At 44.1% G+C, this 21,708-nt stretch overlaps 1 protein-coding gene across 1 annotated transcript in view; it reads left to right on the forward strand.

Moving 5' to 3' along the window:
• Nucleotides 1-21,708, forward strand: part of LOC106565912 (astrotactin-2) — a 449,250-nt gene that overhangs the window by 367,945 nt on the left and 59,597 nt on the right. The window contains exons 18-19 of the mRNA XM_014133602.3: nt 8,284-8,417; nt 9,007-9,155. Coding sequence (XP_013989077.2) covers nt 8,284-8,417; nt 9,007-9,155 — 283 coding nt within the window. The remainder of the gene's footprint in view (nt 1-8,283; nt 8,418-9,006; nt 9,156-21,708) is intronic.

Consider the following 21,708-nt stretch of genomic DNA (forward strand, 5'->3'; position numbering starts at 1 on the left):
CATCCCCACTGCTACGCCATCTTGGATATAACAGGATGTAGTTCCGCCCCGTGTTTTAGCTGCATGCAGAATTGTGCCAGGTCATGTGGAGGGATTTTCCTGTGTCTGTGTGTCACATATTTTGTTATATTCTAAACATTCTTGACATATTAACACTTCGCATGTATCCCTAAAAGGCTGTTCTGTTGTTGTTTTTTGGTTGGTGTTACCTCCTCTACCCCTTCCGAGCCACAATTAGATTCCCCCCTGTTTACCCAGTTGAGACTGGATTGCATTACTCTTTGAAACGTTAACACAGGGCCGTAATCGGTTTGTCTATGTTTCAGTTGTGAGTGCAGCTGTGCAGTCAAGCAAGGCCGGCCAGAGCTGGGGTCTCCGCCCAGCCTCCCACAGCATTAGAGATAATTTCCCATGTTTGTCTATGAGTCTGCATGCATGTGCTTCCCAAAGGCTTCCTGTTGTGTTTGCTGATGGCCTGGTTCCCATTGACTGAGGTGCGGACTGTAGAGGAGGTCTTCCTCACTCTCTCTCTCTCTCTCTCTCTCAGCCAACAATCAGCCACATGGTTGGCGGGGGATCTCATTATCTCAAGAAATGCAATCACTTTCATCCCCATTTAATTTCTCTAACCTTGTCTGTCACTCTCAGGAAAGTCATTATATGGTTGCTGTGGATGGCAGTGTTGGCTAGGGCCGAGTGCGCTCCCCCCTAATATGGGTTCATTCTGCTGGCTCATTTAGAGGGGGTTGTGTTGGAGAGTAAATAAGGGGAAAGACCTGACTGACTGACGGCTGGAGGCCTGTTGATCCTATCGGCTCGCTGGAGGCATCCCAGCCTATCTCTCTTACATTACACTAAAAGAATACAAACTCTCTTCTCCTTTTTCAGTTTTTCTCTAGCTCTTTTTTTAAATTCCGTTTCCTCTCCTTTTCTTTCTTTCTTTCTGCTTCAGTCTTTCTTTTTTCCTCTCTCTTTATCTCTTGCTGCACAGTCTGTCTTGCTGCTGCACTGTCCAGAGCTGGATCCACAGCACTAAGTGAGTGAGGCTGGGGAACTCAGTTTCCATGGGCTTTTAGAGCTAACGATGCTACCGTAGTTTCGTCAGATGCCAACATCGGCTTCTGGAGGCATTCCATTCTCAGTGTCTGCCTCTATATGGCCTGAGCTAGTTTCATCTCCATCTCCATCTCAAATACTGAAATTCACATCACAAATCATCTTTGGCGCTTCTCCAGTGAAAGAGAATGACCACATGTGGGAATCAGTCTGCTTGTGTGTATGTGGGTTGCTCTTAAATTGCGATGGCATTTGGCCATGACATTTTGGGGGAAATTATGTTCATTTATCTATAATTATTTAATTTATTTAAGTGTATTTGGGTACATCTTCCCATTCTAAATCAACTAATATGGCAGCTTTTGACTTTAAATTATTTTAACCATTATCAAAAAATGTATTTGTCACATGCTTCGTAAACAACAGGTATGGACTAACACTGAAATGCTTACTTATGGTCCCTTCCCAACAATGCAGGGAGAAAAGTAAAACACGTAATAATAAATGTAGTAATAAATACACAATGAGTAATTATAACTTATATCTACAAGGGGTACCAGTACCAAGTCAATGTTCAGGGGTGCGAGGTAATTGAGGTAGATACAGTGGGGCAAAAAAGTATTTAGTCAGCCACCAATTGTGCAAGTTCTCCCACTTAAAAAGATGAGAGAGGCCTGTAATTTTCATCATAGGTACACTTCAACTATGACAGACAAAATGAGAAAAAAAATTCCAGAAAATCACATTGTTATATACCCTTTGTTGGCAATGACACAGGTCAAATGTTTTCTGTAAGTCTTCACAAGGTTTTCACACACTGTTGCTGGTATTTTGGCCCATTCCTCCATGCAGATCTCCTCTAGAGCAGTGATGTTTTGGGGCTGTCGCTGGGCAACACGGACTTTCAACTCCCTCCAAAGATTTTCTATGGGGTTGAGATCTGGAGACTGGCTAGGCCACTCCAGGACCTTGAAATGCTTCTTACAAAGCCACTCCTTCGTTGCCCAGGCGGTGTGTTTGGGATCATTGTCATGCTGAAAGACCAAGCCACGTTTCATCTTCAATGCCCTTGCTGATGGTAGGCTTTGTTACTTTGGTCCCAGCTCTCTGCAGGTCATTCACTAGGTCCCCCCGTGTGGTTCTGTGATTTTTGCTCACCGTTCTTGTGATCATTTTGACCCCACGGGGTGAGATCTTGCGTGGAGCCCCAGATCGAGGGAGATTATCAGTGGTCTTGTATGTCTTCCATTTCCTAATAATTGCTCCCACAGTTGATTTCTTCAAACCAAGCTGCTTACCTTTTGCAGATTCAGTCTTCCCAGCCTGGTGCAGGTCTACAATTTTGTTTCTGGTGTCCTTTGACAGCTCTTTGGTCTTGGCCATAGTGGAGTTTGGAGTGTGACTGTTTGAGGTTGTGGACAGGTGTCTTTTATACTGATAACAACTTCAAACAGGTGCCATTAATACAGGTAACGAGTGGAGGACAGAGGAGCCTCTTAAAGAAGAAGTTACAGGTCTGTGAGAGCCAGAAATCTTGCTTGTTTGTAGGTGACCAAATACTTATTTTCCACCATAATTTGCAAATAAATTCATTAAAAATCCTACAATGTGATTTTCTGGAATTTGTTTTCTCATTTTGTCTGTCATAGTTAACGTGTACCTATGATGAAAATTACAGGCCTCTCTCATCTTTTTAAGTGGGAAAACTTGCACAATTGGTGGCTGACTAAATACTTTTTTGCCCCACTGTATGTGCATATACAGTTGAAGTCGGAAGTTTACATACACTTAGGTTGGTGTCATTAAAATTCGTTTTTCAACCACTCCACAAATTTCTTCTTAACAAACTATAGTTTTGGCAAGTCGGTTAGGACATCTACTTTGTGCATGACGCAAGTAATTTTTCCAACAATTGTTTACAGACAGATTATTTCACTTATAATTCACTGTATCAAAATTCCAGTGGGTCAGAAGTTTACATACACTAAGTTGACTGTGCCTTTAAACAGCTTCAAAAATTCCAGAAAATGATGTCATGGCTTTAGAAGCTTCTGATATGGTAATTGACATCATTTGAGTCAATTGGAGGTGTACCTGTGGATGTATTTCATGGCCTACCTTCAAACTCAGTGCCTCTTTGCTTGACATCATGGGAAAATCAAAAGAAAACAGCTAAGACCTTAGAATTGTTTGGGGGGACCTCCACAAGTCTGCTTCATCCTTGGGAGCAATTTCCAAGGATGAAGGTACCACGTTCATCTGTACAAACAATAGTACGCAAGTATAAACACATTGGGACCACGCAGCCATCATACCGCTCAGGAAGGAGACGCGTTCTGTCTCCTAGAGATGAACGTACTTTGGTGCGAAATGTGCAAATCAATCCCAGAACAACAGCAAAGGACCTTGTGAAGATGCTGGAGGAAACAGGTACCAAAGTATATATATCCACAGTAAATGAAGTCCTATATCGACATAACCTGAAAGGCCGCTCAGCAAGGAAGAAGCCACCGCTCCAAAACCGCCATAAAAAAGCCAGACTACGGTTTGCAACTGCACATGGGGACAAAGATTGTACTTTTTGGAGAAATGTTCTCTGGTCTGATGAAACAAAAATAGAACTGTTTGGCCATAATGAGCATTGTTATGTTTGGAGGAAAAAGGGGGAGGCTTGCAAGCCAAAGAACACCATTCCAACCATGAAGCATGGGGGTGGCAGCATCATGTTGTGAGGGTGCTTTGCTGCAGGAGGGACTGGTGCACTTCACAAAATACATAGCATCATGAGGAAGGAAAATGATGTGCATATATTCAAGCAACATCTAAAGACATCAGTCAGGAAGTTAAAGGTTGGTTGCAAATGGGTCTTCCAAATGGACAATGACCCCAAGCATACTTCCAAAGTTGTTGCAAAATGGCTTAAGGACAACAAAGTCAAGGTATTGGAATGGCCTTCACAAAGCCCTGACCTCAATCCTATAGAACATTTGTGGGCAGAACTGAAAAAGTGTGTGCGAGCAAGGAGGCCTACAAACCTGACTCAGTTACACCAACTCTGTCAGGAGGAATGGGCCACAATTCACCCAACTTATTGTGGGAAGCTTGTGGAAGGTTACCCAAAACGTTTGACCCAAGTTAAACAATTTAAAGGCAATGCTACCAAATACTAATTGAGTGTATGTAAACTTCTCACCCACTGGGAATGTGATGAAAGTAATAAAACCTGAAAGAAATCATTTTGTCTACTATTATTCTGACATTTCACATTCAGGGAATTTTTACTAGGATTAAATTGTGAAAAACTGAGTTTAAATGTATTTGGCTAAGGTGTTTGTAAACTTCCGACTTCAACTGTAACTAGGAATAAAGGGGCAGATAGTAAACAGTAGCAGCAGAGTATGTGATGAGTGAAAAAAGTTTGTGAAAAAAGGGTCAATGCAGATAGTCCGGGTAGCTTTGTGGTTAACTATTTAACAAACTATTTAGCACTCTTATGGCTTGAGGGTAGAAGCTGTTCAGGGTCCTGTTGGTTCCAGACTTGGTGCATCTGTACTGCTTGCCGTGCATTAGCAGACAGAACAGACTAACTGGGCTATCTTCATTGTGTCCCACCACCCACCAACCCCTCCTTTACGCTACTGCTACTCTCTGTACATCAGATATACATAGTCACTTTAACCATATCTACATGTACATACTACCTCAATCAGCCTGACTAACCGGTGTCTGTATGTAGCCTAGCTACTTTTATAGCCTCGCTACTGTATATAGCCTCGCTACTGTTATTTTTCACAGTCTTTTTACTGTTGTTTTTATTTCTTTACTTACTTATTGTTCACCTAATACCTTTTTTTGCACTATTGGTTAGAGTATGTAAGTAAGCATTTCACTGTAAGGTCTAATCCTGTTGTATTTGGCGCATGTGACAAATAAATGTTCATTTGATTTGATTTGACTTGGGTGGCTGGAGTCTTTGACAATTTTTAGGGCCTTCCTCTGACACCGCCTGGTATAGAGGTCCTGAATGGCAGGGAGTTCTGCCCGAGTGATGTACTGGGCTGTACACACTACTCGCTGTAGCGCCTTACGGTTGGATGCCAAGCAGTTAATACCAAGCGGTGATGCAGCCAGTCAAGATGTTCTAAATGGTGCAGCTGTAGAACTTTTTGAGGATTTGAGGGCCATGCCAAATATTTTCAGCATCCGGAGTGGGAAGAGGCATTGTCGTGCCCTCTTCACAACTGTGTTGTTGTGTTTGGACCATGATAGATCCTTAGTGATGTGGACACGCTCAGCCCTCCGTTTACTGTAGTCCATGATCAGCTCCTTTGTCGTGCTGCTGTTGTTGTCCTGGCACCACACTGCCAGGTCTCTGACCTCTTCCCTATAGACTGTCTCATTGTCGTCAGTGATCAAGCCTTCCACCGTCGTCAGCAAACGTAATGAAGGTGTTGGAGTCATGGACAGCCACACAGTCGTGGGTAAACAGGGACTAAGCACGCACCCCTGAGGGGCACCTGTGTTGAGGGTCAGCATGGCGGATATGTTGTTGCCTCCCCTCACCACCTGGGGGCGTCCCGTCAGGAAGTCCAGGATCCAGTTGCAGAGGTAGGTATTCAGACCCAGCTTAATGATGAGCTTGGAGGGCACTATGGTGTTGAACGCTGAGCTGTAGTCAATGAACAGCATTCTCACATAGGTGTTTCTCTTGGGAGAGGGCAGTGTGGAGTGCAATAGAAATTGCATCATCTGTGAATCTGTTGGGGGGGGGGGGGGTGTATGTCAATTTGAGTAGGTCCAGGGTGGGATGATGGTTTTGATGTGAGCCATGAAAGCATTTCATGGCTACAGATGTGAGTGCTACGGGGCGATAGTCATTGAGATAGGTTACCTTGACGCTCTTGGGCACAGGAACTATGCTGGTCTGCTTGAAACATATAGGTATTACAGATTGGGTGAAGGAAAGGTTGCATAATACATCTAATTAGCATAATAAAAACATCCCCATCACAATCCATCAGTTTAAGCTAGAGATATCTTTTTTTTTGTTGCATGGGCTGCGTCTCAATCAACCGCTTCCGCCGATGTCGCCCTTCCGCGTCTGTGATGAAAGGTGGCAGAGCTAGAGCGGTGTTTGTCTGACCATGAGACATCTTCATGAGACGGTCTTCACACGAAAATGTCTGGTTTGGCCTGCAAAAAAGGAATGGTTTGGCCTACAAAAATATTATGACCCCTCCATGGAAAGATGAGACTCACACGAACATGATGCTCTATGACCCCCACAAGCATCACGGGACTCGTCTGAAGTGCCAACTTTTGTCTGTAGCATCCGAACAGTTTGGGCTAAATGCTAAAATGGAAAGGTGAGTCTCTCACGAACAAGTACATGTTGGTTATTTTGCTCTAGGATGTCCACAAGCCTCACAAAACTGGTCTGAAGGTAGCCGGGTACCAGATAAAAAAATGAATGGAAGTACATATGAAAACGGCAGCTCAAGCCTTTAGCTCAGTGCGGATGTTACCTGTAATCCATGGCTTCTGATTGAGATGTGTATGTATGGTCACTGTGGGGACCATACACAGCACATGCACAGATACTATGCGAGAGCGAAATCTTGCTTCTCGCTCATCTCAATATCTGCGGTGCTGCTCTAAATAGTTTTGTTTACTTTCTAGCGTTCAATAATAGATAGATATTCGATCAACCAATCAGCGGTCTGCTTGCATTAATATGTTTAATGACCGGTATACGCCCACACCATTTTCTTGTTTGGGTACACCCACACCATTCCAAAACAGAAAAGCTGCTTTTTAACTATATTTATTTTGGAAGGAAAACTATTTCACTAATTTTGTAATTAATTATAGGTCGTATTTTGTAGAAATCTGGTCAGTTACTTTAAGGGGAAGTTTTGCAGTTTGAAGGACTTGCATTATGTTTTATCATTGATAAACAGTTCAATACAAACAAACACATGTATGATGTGTAACTGTCATTTTAAAGTGTTTTACATTGTTGCAAAGTCGAGTAATGCTCATGCCACTGCAATTCAAGAATGACCTGTGTGTCATTCCTTTTTTGTGTGCGTGTGTGTATGTCAATGCTTGCATATGTGCGTGTATGTTTCTTTGTTTGTGGTGGTGGGTTGATAGGGTGGGTTAGGGGAATAGAGAAGACATCGGAGAATCCCTCTCCTCTGGATGACTGACTAAGTGTTATGGCTTATTGGGAGGCTTCCTTTGGGTTTGTTGGCTTTATCATTGGGCCTGTTGCTCAGCGTTACTGTTTCCGGATGTTTTCCGGTGTGTCTGTGCCGTGCGTTTCTTAGCCGTCCGTGCAGAGCGGCACTGCCAACCAATTACCGTACATAAATAACTAAGTGCTCCATTGATTGGCCGGTGTGACGGGGAGCCAAAGTGCCTGCGAACTCCCCTGAACTCTGCTTTAGACATGCCCGCGGCTTGGCACAGCACTGACGTCACCTTATTTTATTGACATTTGGTTGGCCTTCAGGGATGATCATGATGGTGCCCTTTATTTTGTTGATGAAACAGCACAATTTAGTTGGAGATGGAAAGAGTTGGAGTGATACACGATCATGATCTTGCCGATGTTTCGGTTTAATGACATTGAGGATATTCACCTTTTTGGCCTTTTGGCCCTTACCTTGGTAGAAACTTGAAAACTTTGGAGACAGAAACTTACGACATTCTCTCTCTGTCTCTCTTGCTCTCTGTCTCCTTCCCTTTCTTTATTTTTTGTTTGTTTGTTTGTTTGTTTCTCTCTCTCTCACACACACACACACACACACACACACACACACACACACACACACACACACACACACACACACACACACACACACACACACACACACACACACACACACACACACACACACACACACACACACACACACACACACACTGACCTTTATGTGTCACCATTCCCAATTACCACAAGACAGGAACATGTCAGTTACATCGCCAAGCATACTCACTCATGTATCATCAGACCATCACCGACTCTTCCTGTGGTGGAGGTAAGAAACTTGAGCCCCCTGTGTGTGACTGTGATGATGCCGGGGGCACGTCAGTAGGGGGGAGAAGGGTGACACGTAGAGGTGTAGGAACAGACATCCTGGAGCCTGGATGACTCAGAGTGTCACAGAAGGGCAACGTACAAAAAATAATTGCAATTTTCTCACCTGTTACCTTTCGCAGGCGTTCAAGAGCGCCACCATGAGCTCATACTGGTGCACAGGCAAGGGCGATGTCATCGACAACTGGTGTCGCTGTGACCTGAGTGCCTTCAGTAAAGACGGCCTTCCCAACTGCAGTCCCCTGAGGAAGCCTGTGTAAGTCAGAGCCTACCTCATATCTATCCAACCCTAGGGAGAACTGTTGGAGGTCTGAGACTAACCTTTAATTGTGTCAGTTGTTCCCAACACCCCCGGTGCTCACTCCCATGAAAGAACATTGTGTCTTGTTCTCTTACCCCAGCTTTGTTGTGAGTCATCATACACCCCAGCTATTGTAACCCTCAGAACTTTTGGAGAGAGATACAAGGCACTGAATAGACAATGGCTCTCCAGTGGATTTCCACATTAAATTTAATGGACCTACTTGCTTGTTTGATTTGTCGAATGGATACATTGAGGATTCCAACTTGCTCTCCATATCTGGTCTAAACATTTTATTAACAGACTCTTAGGGCTGGTTTCCCCAACACAGAGTAAGCCTGGTCCTGGATTAAAAAACTATTTCAACTGAGATTCTTTATTGAACACGCTTTTTAGTCCAGGTGTAAGCTTAATGTGCCCAGGAAACTAGTCCCCAGTGTCAGTTGACTTCTCATATTGTTATTGTATTAAAGTGAACCACCTCTCCTCCTCTCTCTCTCTCTCTCTCTCTCTCTCTCTCTCTGTCTCTCTCTCTCTGTCTCAGACTTAGACTGGCCCCTCACCTGGAACCCTCCAGCACCATGGTGGCCCTGGAGTGGTTGGATGTGGAGCCACTGATTGGCTACAAGGTCTCTGATTACATCATCCAGCACAAGCGGGTGGAGGACCCCTCAGAGGCAGAGATCTACACAGGTAGTTAGGCCGCTGGTGGCTACATAAATTACACATGATAGACATGATCAACTTATGGTTCCAACAACCTTACAGTATATTTCACTTTGGTCCCACCGACATCAGTTATTGACAGTTGTTTATCCTATAGGAAAGCTGTAGGGACACTAATGAGTTGATTTACCAGTGACCAGCCACATTATCTAACTGGTTGCTCTGCTGATCTGTGGATGCCTGCTCTTTGTGATTATCTCACAGACAAGGTTAGACACTCAGTGGGCGAAACCGGAGGGAAGAACGGATGGATGAGAGGACATTTGACAGGAGCCATAATTGGCACTGACCCCTAAGTCTGGGGGAGTGAGTCAGAGCTTTGGGTGGTAGGGATTTAATAAAGGAGAAGAGATGAGGTACGGCGGTGGAAGTCGGCTTTAGTCATCGGCCATGCGTGTGGCAGGAATAGGGCAATTGGCGTGTGTGACTCACTTCAGTGTCAGAGCAGTCCAGGATACAGATGAGGAGACAAAGTCTTTCTCTCAATTTATCTCTTGATTCTATGGTATGTCTCTTTCACTCCCTCTGTTGCTATCTCTCTCTCTCTCTCTCTCTCTCTCTTTCTAACTCTTACTCAACTTCCTCCAGAAAGCAGAGAAAGTTGGACTGACATTGACTTGACTGTAGTAAAAAAAACATACTTTTATTGCTTTAATGTGTGTGTGGATTCCCTGAAACACATGTGGCGGTAACAACAAAGGATTTCAGTGATGGGCGAGTCTTAAATTCCCAGCTATCATCTTAGTGTGTGTAATCAAGGGGAGAGAAGCGTTGGCATGGCATCGCTCAGGTTCTCTCTATTGGAAACATCCTCTGGATCATCTATCATAAACCATAAAAACACCCGTCTGAGTGGCTCCCAGTTTTACAGGAGAGATGGAATCAAACCCTCTATTGTTCTCCAAACTGGGTGGATCAGCCGTGCTGATACAAAGTTGGACGTGGTCGAAGAGGGGGGATTTATGGAATAATGGGGACATATACTCTCCAAGACTTGGGAAAAGTAGTGATACCCTAACCTGAATAGGGGAAAGACAACAAGTGTCAGCGAGTTCAAATACTGCGACAGCAACCAGGACTAGTATGTTTTTTTTGTCTCTATACCCACAACGAATCGTTTGGTTTTAAGACCTTGCATTGAAGTCATTTCTAGGGGAATTAAAAGTGTAGTAGTTTTATTTTATTTTAAAAACAGAACTGGGATAGATATGAACAGCAGGTATTGAACTTCAGCCCCAGTCCCTGATCACCTGCAGGCTTTAAACCACAGATGAGACTTCCACAGACAAGCACTGGACGATCAAAAGCACACCGCTCTGATCTGGGCCACACACCAGCTTTCATACACCTGCCAAGTCATTGAGTGCTCTTCAAAACTGGAGTCAGTTTAATACCTCATATATCTGAAGTTTTGTAACAGGTATGAGACCTTCCAGTAGTTAAATCCATTGGAAACTAAATGGCTTTTCCATTAAAAAAGATACCTACATCGGCAAAGAATTAAAGTCTAGGGGCTTCAGGCCGTATCGTGTTGGTCAGCTGAAGCAACATCAACATCAAGTTGTTTTATACAGATGATATCAGCTAGCCTATGTCAAAAGGATTTGTTGGGCTTGGAAAGACTTCCCTATATTTGGGGGTATTGAGATAGGATTGGATGGATTCCACCTTGGGTTAAAAACTCAGAAAGACAGTGATATTCTAGTCTTCACCTGACCTGCACCTTGGGAGTTTTGAGGGTTTTAGGACGTGTGTACATTGTCCTCAGTATAACCTTCTACAACTCCCTGCTTTCTATGATCCTATTCCCTATTCCCTGGTGACATTTACTCCCGTGACTTCTACTGTACTACTCCCTTCTTCTATCTGGATTATCTTGTTCTTTGGGAGGCTTAGTGAGATCAAGCTGTTGCACCACCGCCAAACCATCAGCACCTAGTTCCCTTTTCAATCCTCAAATCTGTCTTCAGATCCCTGGCAGACCATCAATCACCCTTGGGTCTCCACAGGTAAGGGCACGAGGCCCAGGATCAGAGCCTGAAGAAGAGCCTCAGAGCCCAATATCCTTCTATGCCTCTAAGCACCCAAATCCACCTTCCTCTCTTATTGTTTACCTCTTCTCTTAGAGATGGTTGTCACCCCTCCTGTCCTTTATTAGACGAACATAATTTATTCTCCCTCTTCTGTTCTGTTTTGAATGGCAGGTAGTGCCATGACCTATTGGCTTTGTTAAAGTAATAGCGGCAGTGATTTTTTTAAATGTATTTTTTATTTCACCTTTATTTAACCAGGTAAGCTAGTTGAGAACAAGTTCTCATTTGCAACTGCGACCTGGCCAAGATAAAGCATAGCAATTCGACACATACAACAACACAGAGTTACACATGGAATAAACAAAACATACAGTCAATAATACAGAAGAACAAAAGAAAACAAAAAGTCTATATACAGTGAGTGCAAATGAGGTAAGTTAAGGCAATAAATAGGCCATGGTGGTGAAGTAATTACAATATAGCAATAAAACACTGGAATGGTAGATGTGCAGAAGATGAATGTGCAAGTAGAGATACTGGGGTGCAAAGGAGCAAGATAAATAAATACAGTATGGGGATGAGGTAGGTAGATAGATGGGCTGTTTACAGATGGGCTATGTACAGGTGCAGTGATCTGTGAGCTGCTCTGACAGCTGGTGCTTAAAGCTAGTGAGGGAGAATTGAGTCTCCAGCTTCAGAGATTTTTGCAGTTCATTCCAGTCATTAGCAGCAGAGAACTGGAAGGAAAGACGACCAAAGGAGGAATTGGCTTTGGGGGTGACCAGTGAGATATACCTGCTGGAGCGCGTGCTACGAGTGGGTGCTGCTATGGTGACCAGTGAGCTGAGATAAGGCGGGGCTTTACCTAGCAGAGACTTGTAGATAACCTGTAGCCAGTGGGTTTGGCGACGAGTATGAAGCGAGGTCCACCCAACGAGAGCGTACAGGTCGCAGTGGTGGGTAGTGTACGGGGCTTTGGTGACAAAACGGATGGCACTGTGATAGACTGCATCCAGTTTGTTGAGTAGAGTGTTGGAGGCTATTTTATAGATGACATCACCGAAGTCGAGGATCGGTAGGATGGTCAGTTTTACGAGGGTATGTTTGGCAGCATGAGTGAAGGATGCTTTGTTGCCATATAGGAAGCAGATTCTAGATTTAATTTTGGATTGAAGATGCTTAATGTGAGTCTGGAAGGAGAGTTTACAGTCTAAATAGACTAACAGATATTTGTAATTGTGCAAGTATTCTAAGTCAGAGCCGTCCAGAGTAGTGATGCTGGACGGACGAGCAGGTACGGGCAGTGATCGATTGAATAGCATGCATTTAGCTTTACTTGCATTTAAGAGCAGTTGGAGGCCACGGAAGGAGTGTTGTATGGCATTGAAGCTCGTCTGGAGATTAGTTAACACAGTGTAGAAAGAGGGGCAAGAAGTATACAGAATGGTATACAGAATGTATACAGAAGTATACAGAATGGAATCTCAGATGATACAAAAGAGAGGTTGAACTGGCTAGTAATAGGGGTTGCAACAATTTCGGCAGATCATTTTAGAAAGAGAGGGTCCAGATTTTCTAGCCCGGCTGATTTGTAGGGGTCCAGATTTTGCAGCTCTTTCAGAACATCAGCTATCTGGATTTGGGTGAAGGAGAAATGTTGGGGGCTTGGGCGGGTTGCTGTGGAGGGTGCCGGGCAGTTGACCGGGGTAGGGGTAGCCAGGTGGAAAGCATGGCCAGCCGTAGAGAAATGCTTATTGAAATTCTCAATTATAGTGGATATATCAGTGGTAACAGTGTTTCCTAGCCTCAGAGCGGTGGGCAGCTGGGAGGAGGTGTTCTTATTCTCCATGGACTTTACAGTGTCCCAGAACTTTTTTGAGTTTGTACTACAGGATGCAAATTTCTGTTTGAAAAAGCTAGCCTTAGCTTTCCTAACTGACTGTGTATATTTGTTCCTAACTTCCCTGAAAAGTTGCATATCACGGGGGCTATTCGATGCTAATGCAGAACGCCACAGGATGTTTTTGTGCTGGCCAAGGGCAGACAGGACTGGAGTGAACCAAGGACTATATCTATTCCTGGTTAAAAAAAAATGTAATGGAGCATGCTTATTTAAGATGATGAGGAAGGCACTTTTAAAGAATAACCAGGCATCCTCTACTGACGGGATGAGGTCAATGTCATTCCAGGATACCCCGGCCAGGTCGATTAGAAAGGCCTGCTCGCAGAAGTGTTTTAGGGAGCGTTTGACAGTGATGAGGGGTGGTCGTTTGATCGCAGACGCATTACAGATGCAGGCAATGAGGCAGTGATCGCTGAGATCTTGATTGAAAACAGCAGAGGTGTATTTGGAGGGCGAGTTAGTTAGGATGATATCTATGAGGGTGCCCGTGTTTACGGATTTGGGGTTGTACCTGGTAGGTTCATTGATAAATTGTGTGAGATTGAGGGCATCAAGCTTAGATTGTAGGATGGCCGGGGTGTTAAGCATGTCCCAGTTTAGGTCACCTAGTAGCACGAGCTCAGAAGATAGATGGGGGGCAATCAATTCACATATGGTGTCGAGGGCACAGCTGGGGGCCGAGGGGGGTCTATAGCAAGCGGCAACGGTGAGAGACTTGTTTCTGGAAAGGTGAATTTTTAGAAGTAGAAGCTCGAATTGTTTGGGTACAGACCTGGATAGTAAGACAGAACTCTGCATGCTATCTTTGCAGTAGATTGCAACACCGCCCCCTTTGGCAGTTCTATCTTGGCGGAAAGTGTTATAGTTAAGAATGGAGATTTCAGGGTTTTTGGTGGTTTTCCTAAGCCAGGATTCAGACACGGCTAAGACATCCAGGTTGGCAGAGTGTGCTAAAGCAGTGAATAAAACAAACTTAGGGAGTAGGTTTCTAATGTTAACATGCATGAAACCAAGGCTTTTACGGTTACAGAAGTCAACAAATGAGAGCACTTGGGGAGTGGGAGTGGAGCTAGGCACTGCAGGACCTGGATTAACCTCTACATCACCAGAGGAACAGAGGAGAAGTAGGATAAGGGTACGGCTAAAGGCCATACGAACTGGCCATCTAGCACATTCATAACAGAGAGTAAAAGGAGCAGGTTTCTGGGCACGATAGCATAGATTCAAGGCATAGTGTACAGACAAAGGTAAGGTAGGATGTGAGTACATTGGAGGTAAACCTAGGCATTGAGTAATAATTAGAGAGATAACGTCTCTAGGGACGTTTAAACCAGGTGATGTCATCGCATATGTAGGAGGTGGAACAACATGGTTGGTTAAGGTATATTGAGCAGGGCTAGAGGCTCTACAGTGAAATAAGACTGTAATCACTAACCAGGGCAGTAATGGACGAGGCATATTGATATTAGAGAGAGGCATGCATAGCTAAGTGATCGTATGGGTCCAGTGAGTGGTTGGGCTGGCTGGGGACATGGCGATTCAGACAGTTAGCAGGCCGGGGCTAACAAGCTAGCAGTTAGTAGGCAGGGGCTAACAAGCTAGCAGTTAGCAGACCGGGGCTAGCAAGCTAGCAGTTAGCAGACCGGTGTTAGTAAGCAAGCAGTTAGCAGACCGGGGCTTGCAAGCTAGCAGTTAGCAGACCGGGACTAGCAAGTTAGCAGAAGAGCCTTTGGGGGACGTCGCGATGGAGGAAAGTCTGTTTTTGCCTCCTCGTGCGGTGACGTCGATAGACCAGTCGTGGATTACATTTACATTACATTTAAGTCATTTAGCAGACGCTCTTATCCAGAGCGACTTACAAAATGGTGCATTCACCTTATGATATCCAGTGGAACAACCACTTTACAATAGTGCATCTAAATCTTTTAAGGGGGGGGGGTTAGAAGGATTACTTTATCCTATCCTAGGTATTCCTTAAAGAGGTGGGGTTTCAGGTGTCTCCGGAAGGTGGTGATTGACTCCGCTGTCCTGGCGTCGTGAGGGAGCTTGTTCCACCATTGGGGTGCCAGAGCAGCGAACAGTTTTGACTGGGCTGAGCGGGAACTGTGCTTCCTCAGAGGTAGGGGGGCCAGCAGGCCAATTAGTAGGGTTCCAAGTAGCTCTAGATAGCTAGCAGGCCGCGATTAGCAAAATGGGCCTTCAGCGGACGTCGCGCCTGAGGGGCCTGTTGGAATCCTCGGGCAGATTATGTCGGTATTCCAGTCGTAGAGGATAGGCGTGGTTCCGTGCCCCGTACCGGCGGTAGAAGGGGTCCGTATATTGTAGCCCAGCAGTGGGCTTCGGTGGTAGCCCAGGAGCCCTAGCTGGGCTAGCTTCAGGCTAATTTGTGCTTGCTCCGGGATGGAAACGTTAGCCAGAAGTAGTCACCCGGGATTGTGGTTAGCTAGTTGCGAAGATCCAGATGAAAAGGTTCAGAGTTTGCGATAGGAATCCGGGGATATGGAGAGAAAAATAGGTCCGTTATGCTCTGGTTTGAGTCACGTTGTACGAACTGGCGAGAGCTTTCCGAGCTAAAGGTTAGCTGATGACCGCTAGCAGTGGTTTGCTGACTGATAGCTGGTAGCTAGTTAGCTGGCTAGCTTCAGTTGAGGCATTCTAGATCCGAAGTAAATAGAAATACTTTAGAAAAGAACAGATCCGCGCCACATTGGGTGAGGCGGGTTGCAGGAGAGTATTTAGAAGTTGAGGTTTAGGAAAATATTTAAAAAATATATGCGAAGAAAAATATATAAAAATATATATACAAGGGACACGACAGGACAAAGTCAAAGACGTCTGACTGCTACGCCATCTTGGAATCACAAGATGTGATGTTAATGTTAGGTAGCGCTTGATCATTACCTAACCCAAACAGAAGCCGTCCAGGTATTAATACTGGTTTGTTAAGGTATTGGGTTACCCCCCCATGTATCTTTGCATGATGGTAACAGATGCTAGCCAGCATTAGGAACTTTAATGATGTTAGTAACTGTGTTCGGATTCTGTTTTCTTTGAGATGCGAGCAATAACTTTGACATTGGACCTTCGTATTGGGTTTCTCATCGCGTAACGTCCATATGGCCCATGGAGGACAGGGCATATGGCCCAAATTAGAGAAGAGTGTGGTAAGAGAAGATTCTGTTTGTCCTCCCTGTGCTCTTGGAAAAGGAGCATATCACTTGTCACTAGAGGAAATCTCTCCCCCTCGTCTTGAAAGCCTCCCATTTCCACATCATAAAGCTGGGGACTTCCTCCTCACAGGCACAGCCAACAGGTACATGGTCGGGATCAGTCTTGTTAGCTCACCCTGATCTCAGCCACGCTGGAAACTACTTCATCACCATAAAACCCAGAATGCTATCTGAACTCCAGGCCGCCATTTAGCAGCATGGGCTGTAAGAGAACTAAGAACGTTGAGTCCACATGCTACAGTACATTGGGCCTGGGCTCAACAAATTCGTTTTCTAGATGTTAGATTTTAGAGCACTGTTAGTCTGGTGTTTTAGCCTGAATCCCTCTGCTTTGACCTTTAACCCTCAATGCAAGTCAGACAGGAAGCATCTGCTCCGTAATCTCAACTGAGGTATTACTGGAGATGTGCCTTCCCAAAAAAGGGACAGGTAAGTCTTTAAAAGAGGAACTTGGAGTATCAACTCGTACAACTGTAGACTGGCAAAACAGACTCCTCCCCTTTCTTCCCTCCAGCCCCCTGCCCGCCCACACTCCCTACATATTGTTGTGATATCGGCGCAAATTTCACAACAAACCCCAGGCTATTGGACTGGCTGCCTGCAAATCTGTTTTGCATTTACTAATCAAACTGAGGAGAATGTTTAGCTTTGGAGCTGACCAACGCTGGGGAAAATTACAATGTTCTCCTACCACCATCTATAAACAGCAATATATTGTGTTGTGTTGTGTTTTTGGTTTATTTTTTTGTCAAATAAAAACTGGTACTTACATTAGGGGGCAGGCTTACTAGAAGTGTGGGTAGAGAGTACTCAATGTGCTTTTCACCTATATCCTCCTCTCCATTACTCTTTCTTTCTGTCCCTCTTTTTCTATATGCTTTGGCCCCAAGAAGTGCAGCTCCCCTTTGATATAGTGCTGCTTTATGATCCCAGCCAAAGGCTTTGTGGGTTCATGTGAGTCAATATTTATTGTTTCAGTCTGATGGACTTATTGAAATTCATGTTGGTATATTTTACTATAGCATATGTCTAAATATTTGTAGGAATGCACCAATGGCCTTTGGCTACACTTTGGAGTCCCCACCTCCCCAAGCATACAGCGAGAGAGAGAATAGGACAGTCTGCAGCTAGTATGTCTGTTGTGCAGGAAGCTAGCACAAAGACAGGGAGGGGTACTGTCACTCCAATGCTACACCAATCTAGAAACGGCTGGAGCAGTAAGGGGAGAAACTGAGATATCTGAAATACATTGAAAACATCATTAACATTCTATTATGTATCAGTTACAGTATATTTATTTAAGCAGTGTTCGATTATGTGTGTTGGTGTTATTTTCCGTTACACATACTGTTTGTAATTGTGAGTGATCAGAGGTAGATGATCATTCAGGCCTGTAAAGACCTCTAGATGGCACACCAATGCAGAGGCAGGATTTCTATTAGATGACATTATCTAAAGAGACAGCCGCTCTGTATGAGGCAAATTCATAGTGGGGTAGTAGGATTGACACAGCAGGGCTCAGCATTCCCATACTGTTGGAGAAACTTGGTTAAACTTTTTGACTTCTGAGGTGGAGATGTTAAGTAGCACAAAATACTGTAGCTATTGTAAAGACATTATATAGAGGTCATGCAAATCACTAAAAGTAGACATAACGTTTCTGTAATAATTAGTAGTACCTACATATGAAAGAAAGAAGAAAAAACAGAAACAATTAATTCCTTTGTTTTGGATGACTCTTAGAAAATATGTGAATGTACGTGTAGACAGTTGATGTATCTACCTTTCACTTCAATGTCATAGTTCAACTAAAACCTGTCTACCTTTTTCTCCTTTTTCCTCCTCCATTTATCAATACTGTGCTGAAGCATTTTGGATGCTTCATTTCAGCAATGGCCCACCTTATTACAAAGTATGTCTTTCCCTGTCATTCTGGGTATTGAGAATCCCTATGCTATTTCTAGGATTCCCTTCCAGGCTCAGCATGGCTCTCTGCTCACTGGCTGCCTTCCTGACATCACACCCAGGTTAAGGTGACATGCTGACACGTTCATGTGAATACCCTCATCAGAAAATGTAGCACTCTCTCTCTCTTTCTCGCTCTCTCTCCCTTCATTTTTCTCTCGTTCTCTCACATTCGTAGTAAAAAACTTGGGAGTCTATTTATGTCCCATCACTGCTGTTAGACACATGATTTAACGGTGCAGCGCGCAGAGGGGAGGAGGGAGGAGGGGAAGGGGATAGAGGATAGAAGAGTGGAGTGGAGGATGGAGGCGCTAAAGGAGACTAGAAAAGAGGAGGGTACAGTACAGGAGAGGATGGCGTTAGAAGTCACCCGCCACGATGATGTCATCTCACACGGCTCTGTCAGACAGCGAGACAAGCCATTTGATCTTTTTATTTTAGTCCAAGTTTCATCCTCCCATCACTCCAGGCAGCTTATCAGGATCTGTCCCAGTCAGATCTGTCCCCACTCCTCTCTCCTCTCTCTCTCTCTCTCTCTCTCTTCTCTCTCTCTCTCTCTCTCTCTCTCTTCTCTCTCTCTCTCTCTCCTCTCTCTCTCTCTCTCTCTCTCTCTCTCTCTCTCTCTCTCTCTGTATGTATGTATGTATATATATATATATATATATATATATATATATATATATATATCTGTCTCTTTCCCCCTTGCTCTCATCCCTCCTTCCTCTCATCCATCTATCCCTTTATTCTCCCATGGGGTCAGCCATATCCCTTCTACTTGGGGGCCTCCCCTGTTTATGTAACAACTCCATTATTTGCTTCAAAAGGAGTGCGCTGCGATGCGTCGATAAGCCCCCATTCAAAGAGATTCAATTAAAAGGAGATAAACAGTGTCCTTGAGGATGAGTGCAGATAACAGAATGGAGTGACACAGCTGACTCTCTTTGTTTGGTTAATTAAAGATGACCTCATTGCTAAAAATGGACACCGGTTGCCTCCTCATCACGAGCTTCACCATCAGCAGATTGGAGAGCAGGCAGGGGTCCAAGACAGGCTTTCTCTCTCTCTCTCTCTCTCTCTCTCTCTCTCTCTCTCTCTCTCTCTCTCTCTCTCTCTCTCTCTCTCTCTCTCTCTCTCTCTCTCTCTCTCTCTCTCTCTCTCTCTATCTCTGCAGGCAGGGCAACTCTTTCTCTCAGATGTTCTCACTGATGCTCGCTTGTTCTCTCCCTCTCACTCTCTCTCTTACTGCCGCTCACACATGCACACATTATTACACACATTAACATACTGAGGGAGGTCAATCAGTTGCATGCACACACATGTGAACCCACTCACGCCCCCTTACATGTGTTCAGCAGTTCAGGCACGCCCTAATTTATGGACAGACAAGCAAATGTAATAAAGGTGAAGCATAGCTAGTTTTCACACAGGCGTACGTGCATGCACACACCCAAGATTGTGGTAGGGATGTTCACTTCATGTTTGCATTAGTTTTATTATTTAGGTCAACCTAATGTTCATTGGGAGATGATACACATTCTCCATGTTGAGTGCAGACCTGGGTTCAAATACTATTTCAAATATCTCAATTACTTTCACTTACATTCAAAATAAGTGTTCTGATATTTATTTGAAAAGACAAGTAGTTTAATATTTTTATGTAATTGGAAATACACTTGGAAAGTATTTGAAGTACACTGACTCAAATGCACTCACATGCATTTAAACCAAGTATTTGAAAATAATATATTATTTATTATTATTTATTATATAAATTTGGCACACTATTCAAATACTCAAATAAAAGTACTTGTTTTGGGCTGTGTATTTGTAAATACTCAAATACACAGAAAAATAGTTTTAAATACAAGAATGCAGATACTCAAATACATGTATTTGAACCCAGGTCTGGTTTAGTGAGTTACTGTCTGCCACACTTGCACAGTGACAGATGACCATAGGGACCCAGAATGACCACTGTTGACCAAGCAGTCTTAATACCCTCTACAGATATACTGGGCCTGTCCGGAATGGACTGTCAGTTTGACCACATACAGTAATGTATCACTATCCCCAAGCCTCTTGACCACAATGCAATAACATACTCTACTTCCTGTATCCTGTTGTCTTTATTTACACTTGTTTGGGAAGCACGACAACCTCAGACTGGAAACCTTTCCCGGTTTCATCTTGATGTAGAATATTTGGATTCCAGTGAGAATTAAGGACACATGGATGCCATGCTAACTCCTAAAATGACACTCGTTATTCAATTTACTTCGGAGGAACTCCATATATAGGTGGTTATCAATAAAACGTCACAATGCATTGCAGAATGTTCGATGTGGCTGCTAGGGGTCAAGGGATTGTTAAATAAATGTTATAACTATTTTGTTGTGTATTGATATTCTAGTTTTGTTCCTTTAGGGCACCTGTAACCCCCCTTGCTTACCTACATTGAAATGCTTGGAATGTTCTTCCTGTGAAATGCATTAAACAATGCCCACGTTAATTTCTACATATTATTGTTCTGAGAAATGAAGACTATTCCATGCGAGAAATTGCCAAGAAACTGAAGATCTCGTACAACACTGTGTATTACTCCCTTCACAGAACAGCGCAAACTGGCTCTAACCAGAATAGAAAGAGGAATGGGAGACCACGGAGCACAACATAACCCCATCGCCACCATGGGGCATTCTGTTCACAATGTTGACATCATCAATCCGCTCACCTACGCTACGCCATGCACTCTGTCTGCCATCTGCCTGGTACAGTTGGGGGAGGGGGGGGGGGGGGGGTATACAGAAGGTAGCCCTATTTGGTAAAAGACCAAGTCCATATTATAGCAAGATCAGCTCAAATAAGCAAAGCAAGCGCTATGATGAAACTGGCTCTCATGAGGACCACCACAGGAATGGAAGACCCAGAGTTACCTCTGCTGCAGAGGATAAGTTCATTAGAGTTACCAGCCTCAGAAATTGCAGGCCAAATTAATGCTTCACAGAGTTCAAGTAACAGACACAACAACTGTTCGGAGGAGCCTGCTTTAATCAGGCCTTCATGGTCGAATTGCTGCAATGAAACCACTACTAAAGGAACACCAATAATACAAAGAGACTAGCTTGGGCCAAGAAACACGAGCAATGGACATTAGACCGGTGGAAATTTGTCCTTTGGTCTGGAGTCCAAATGTGATAATTTTGGTTCCAACCACTGTGTCTTTGTGGGACGCGGTGTGGGTGAACGGATGATCTCCGTATGTGTATTTCCCACCATAAAGCATGGAGGAGGAGGTGTTATGGTGTGGGGTTGCTTTGCTGGAGACACTGTCTCTGATTTATTTCGAATTCAAGGCACACTTAACCAGCATGGCTACCACAGCATTCTGC

Source organism: Salmo salar, chromosome 01, assembly GCF_965601325.2.
Source record: "Salmo salar chromosome 01, fSalSal1, whole genome shotgun sequence".
In the NCBI taxonomy this organism is placed as follows: Eukaryota; Metazoa; Chordata; class Actinopteri; order Salmoniformes; family Salmonidae; genus Salmo; species Salmo salar.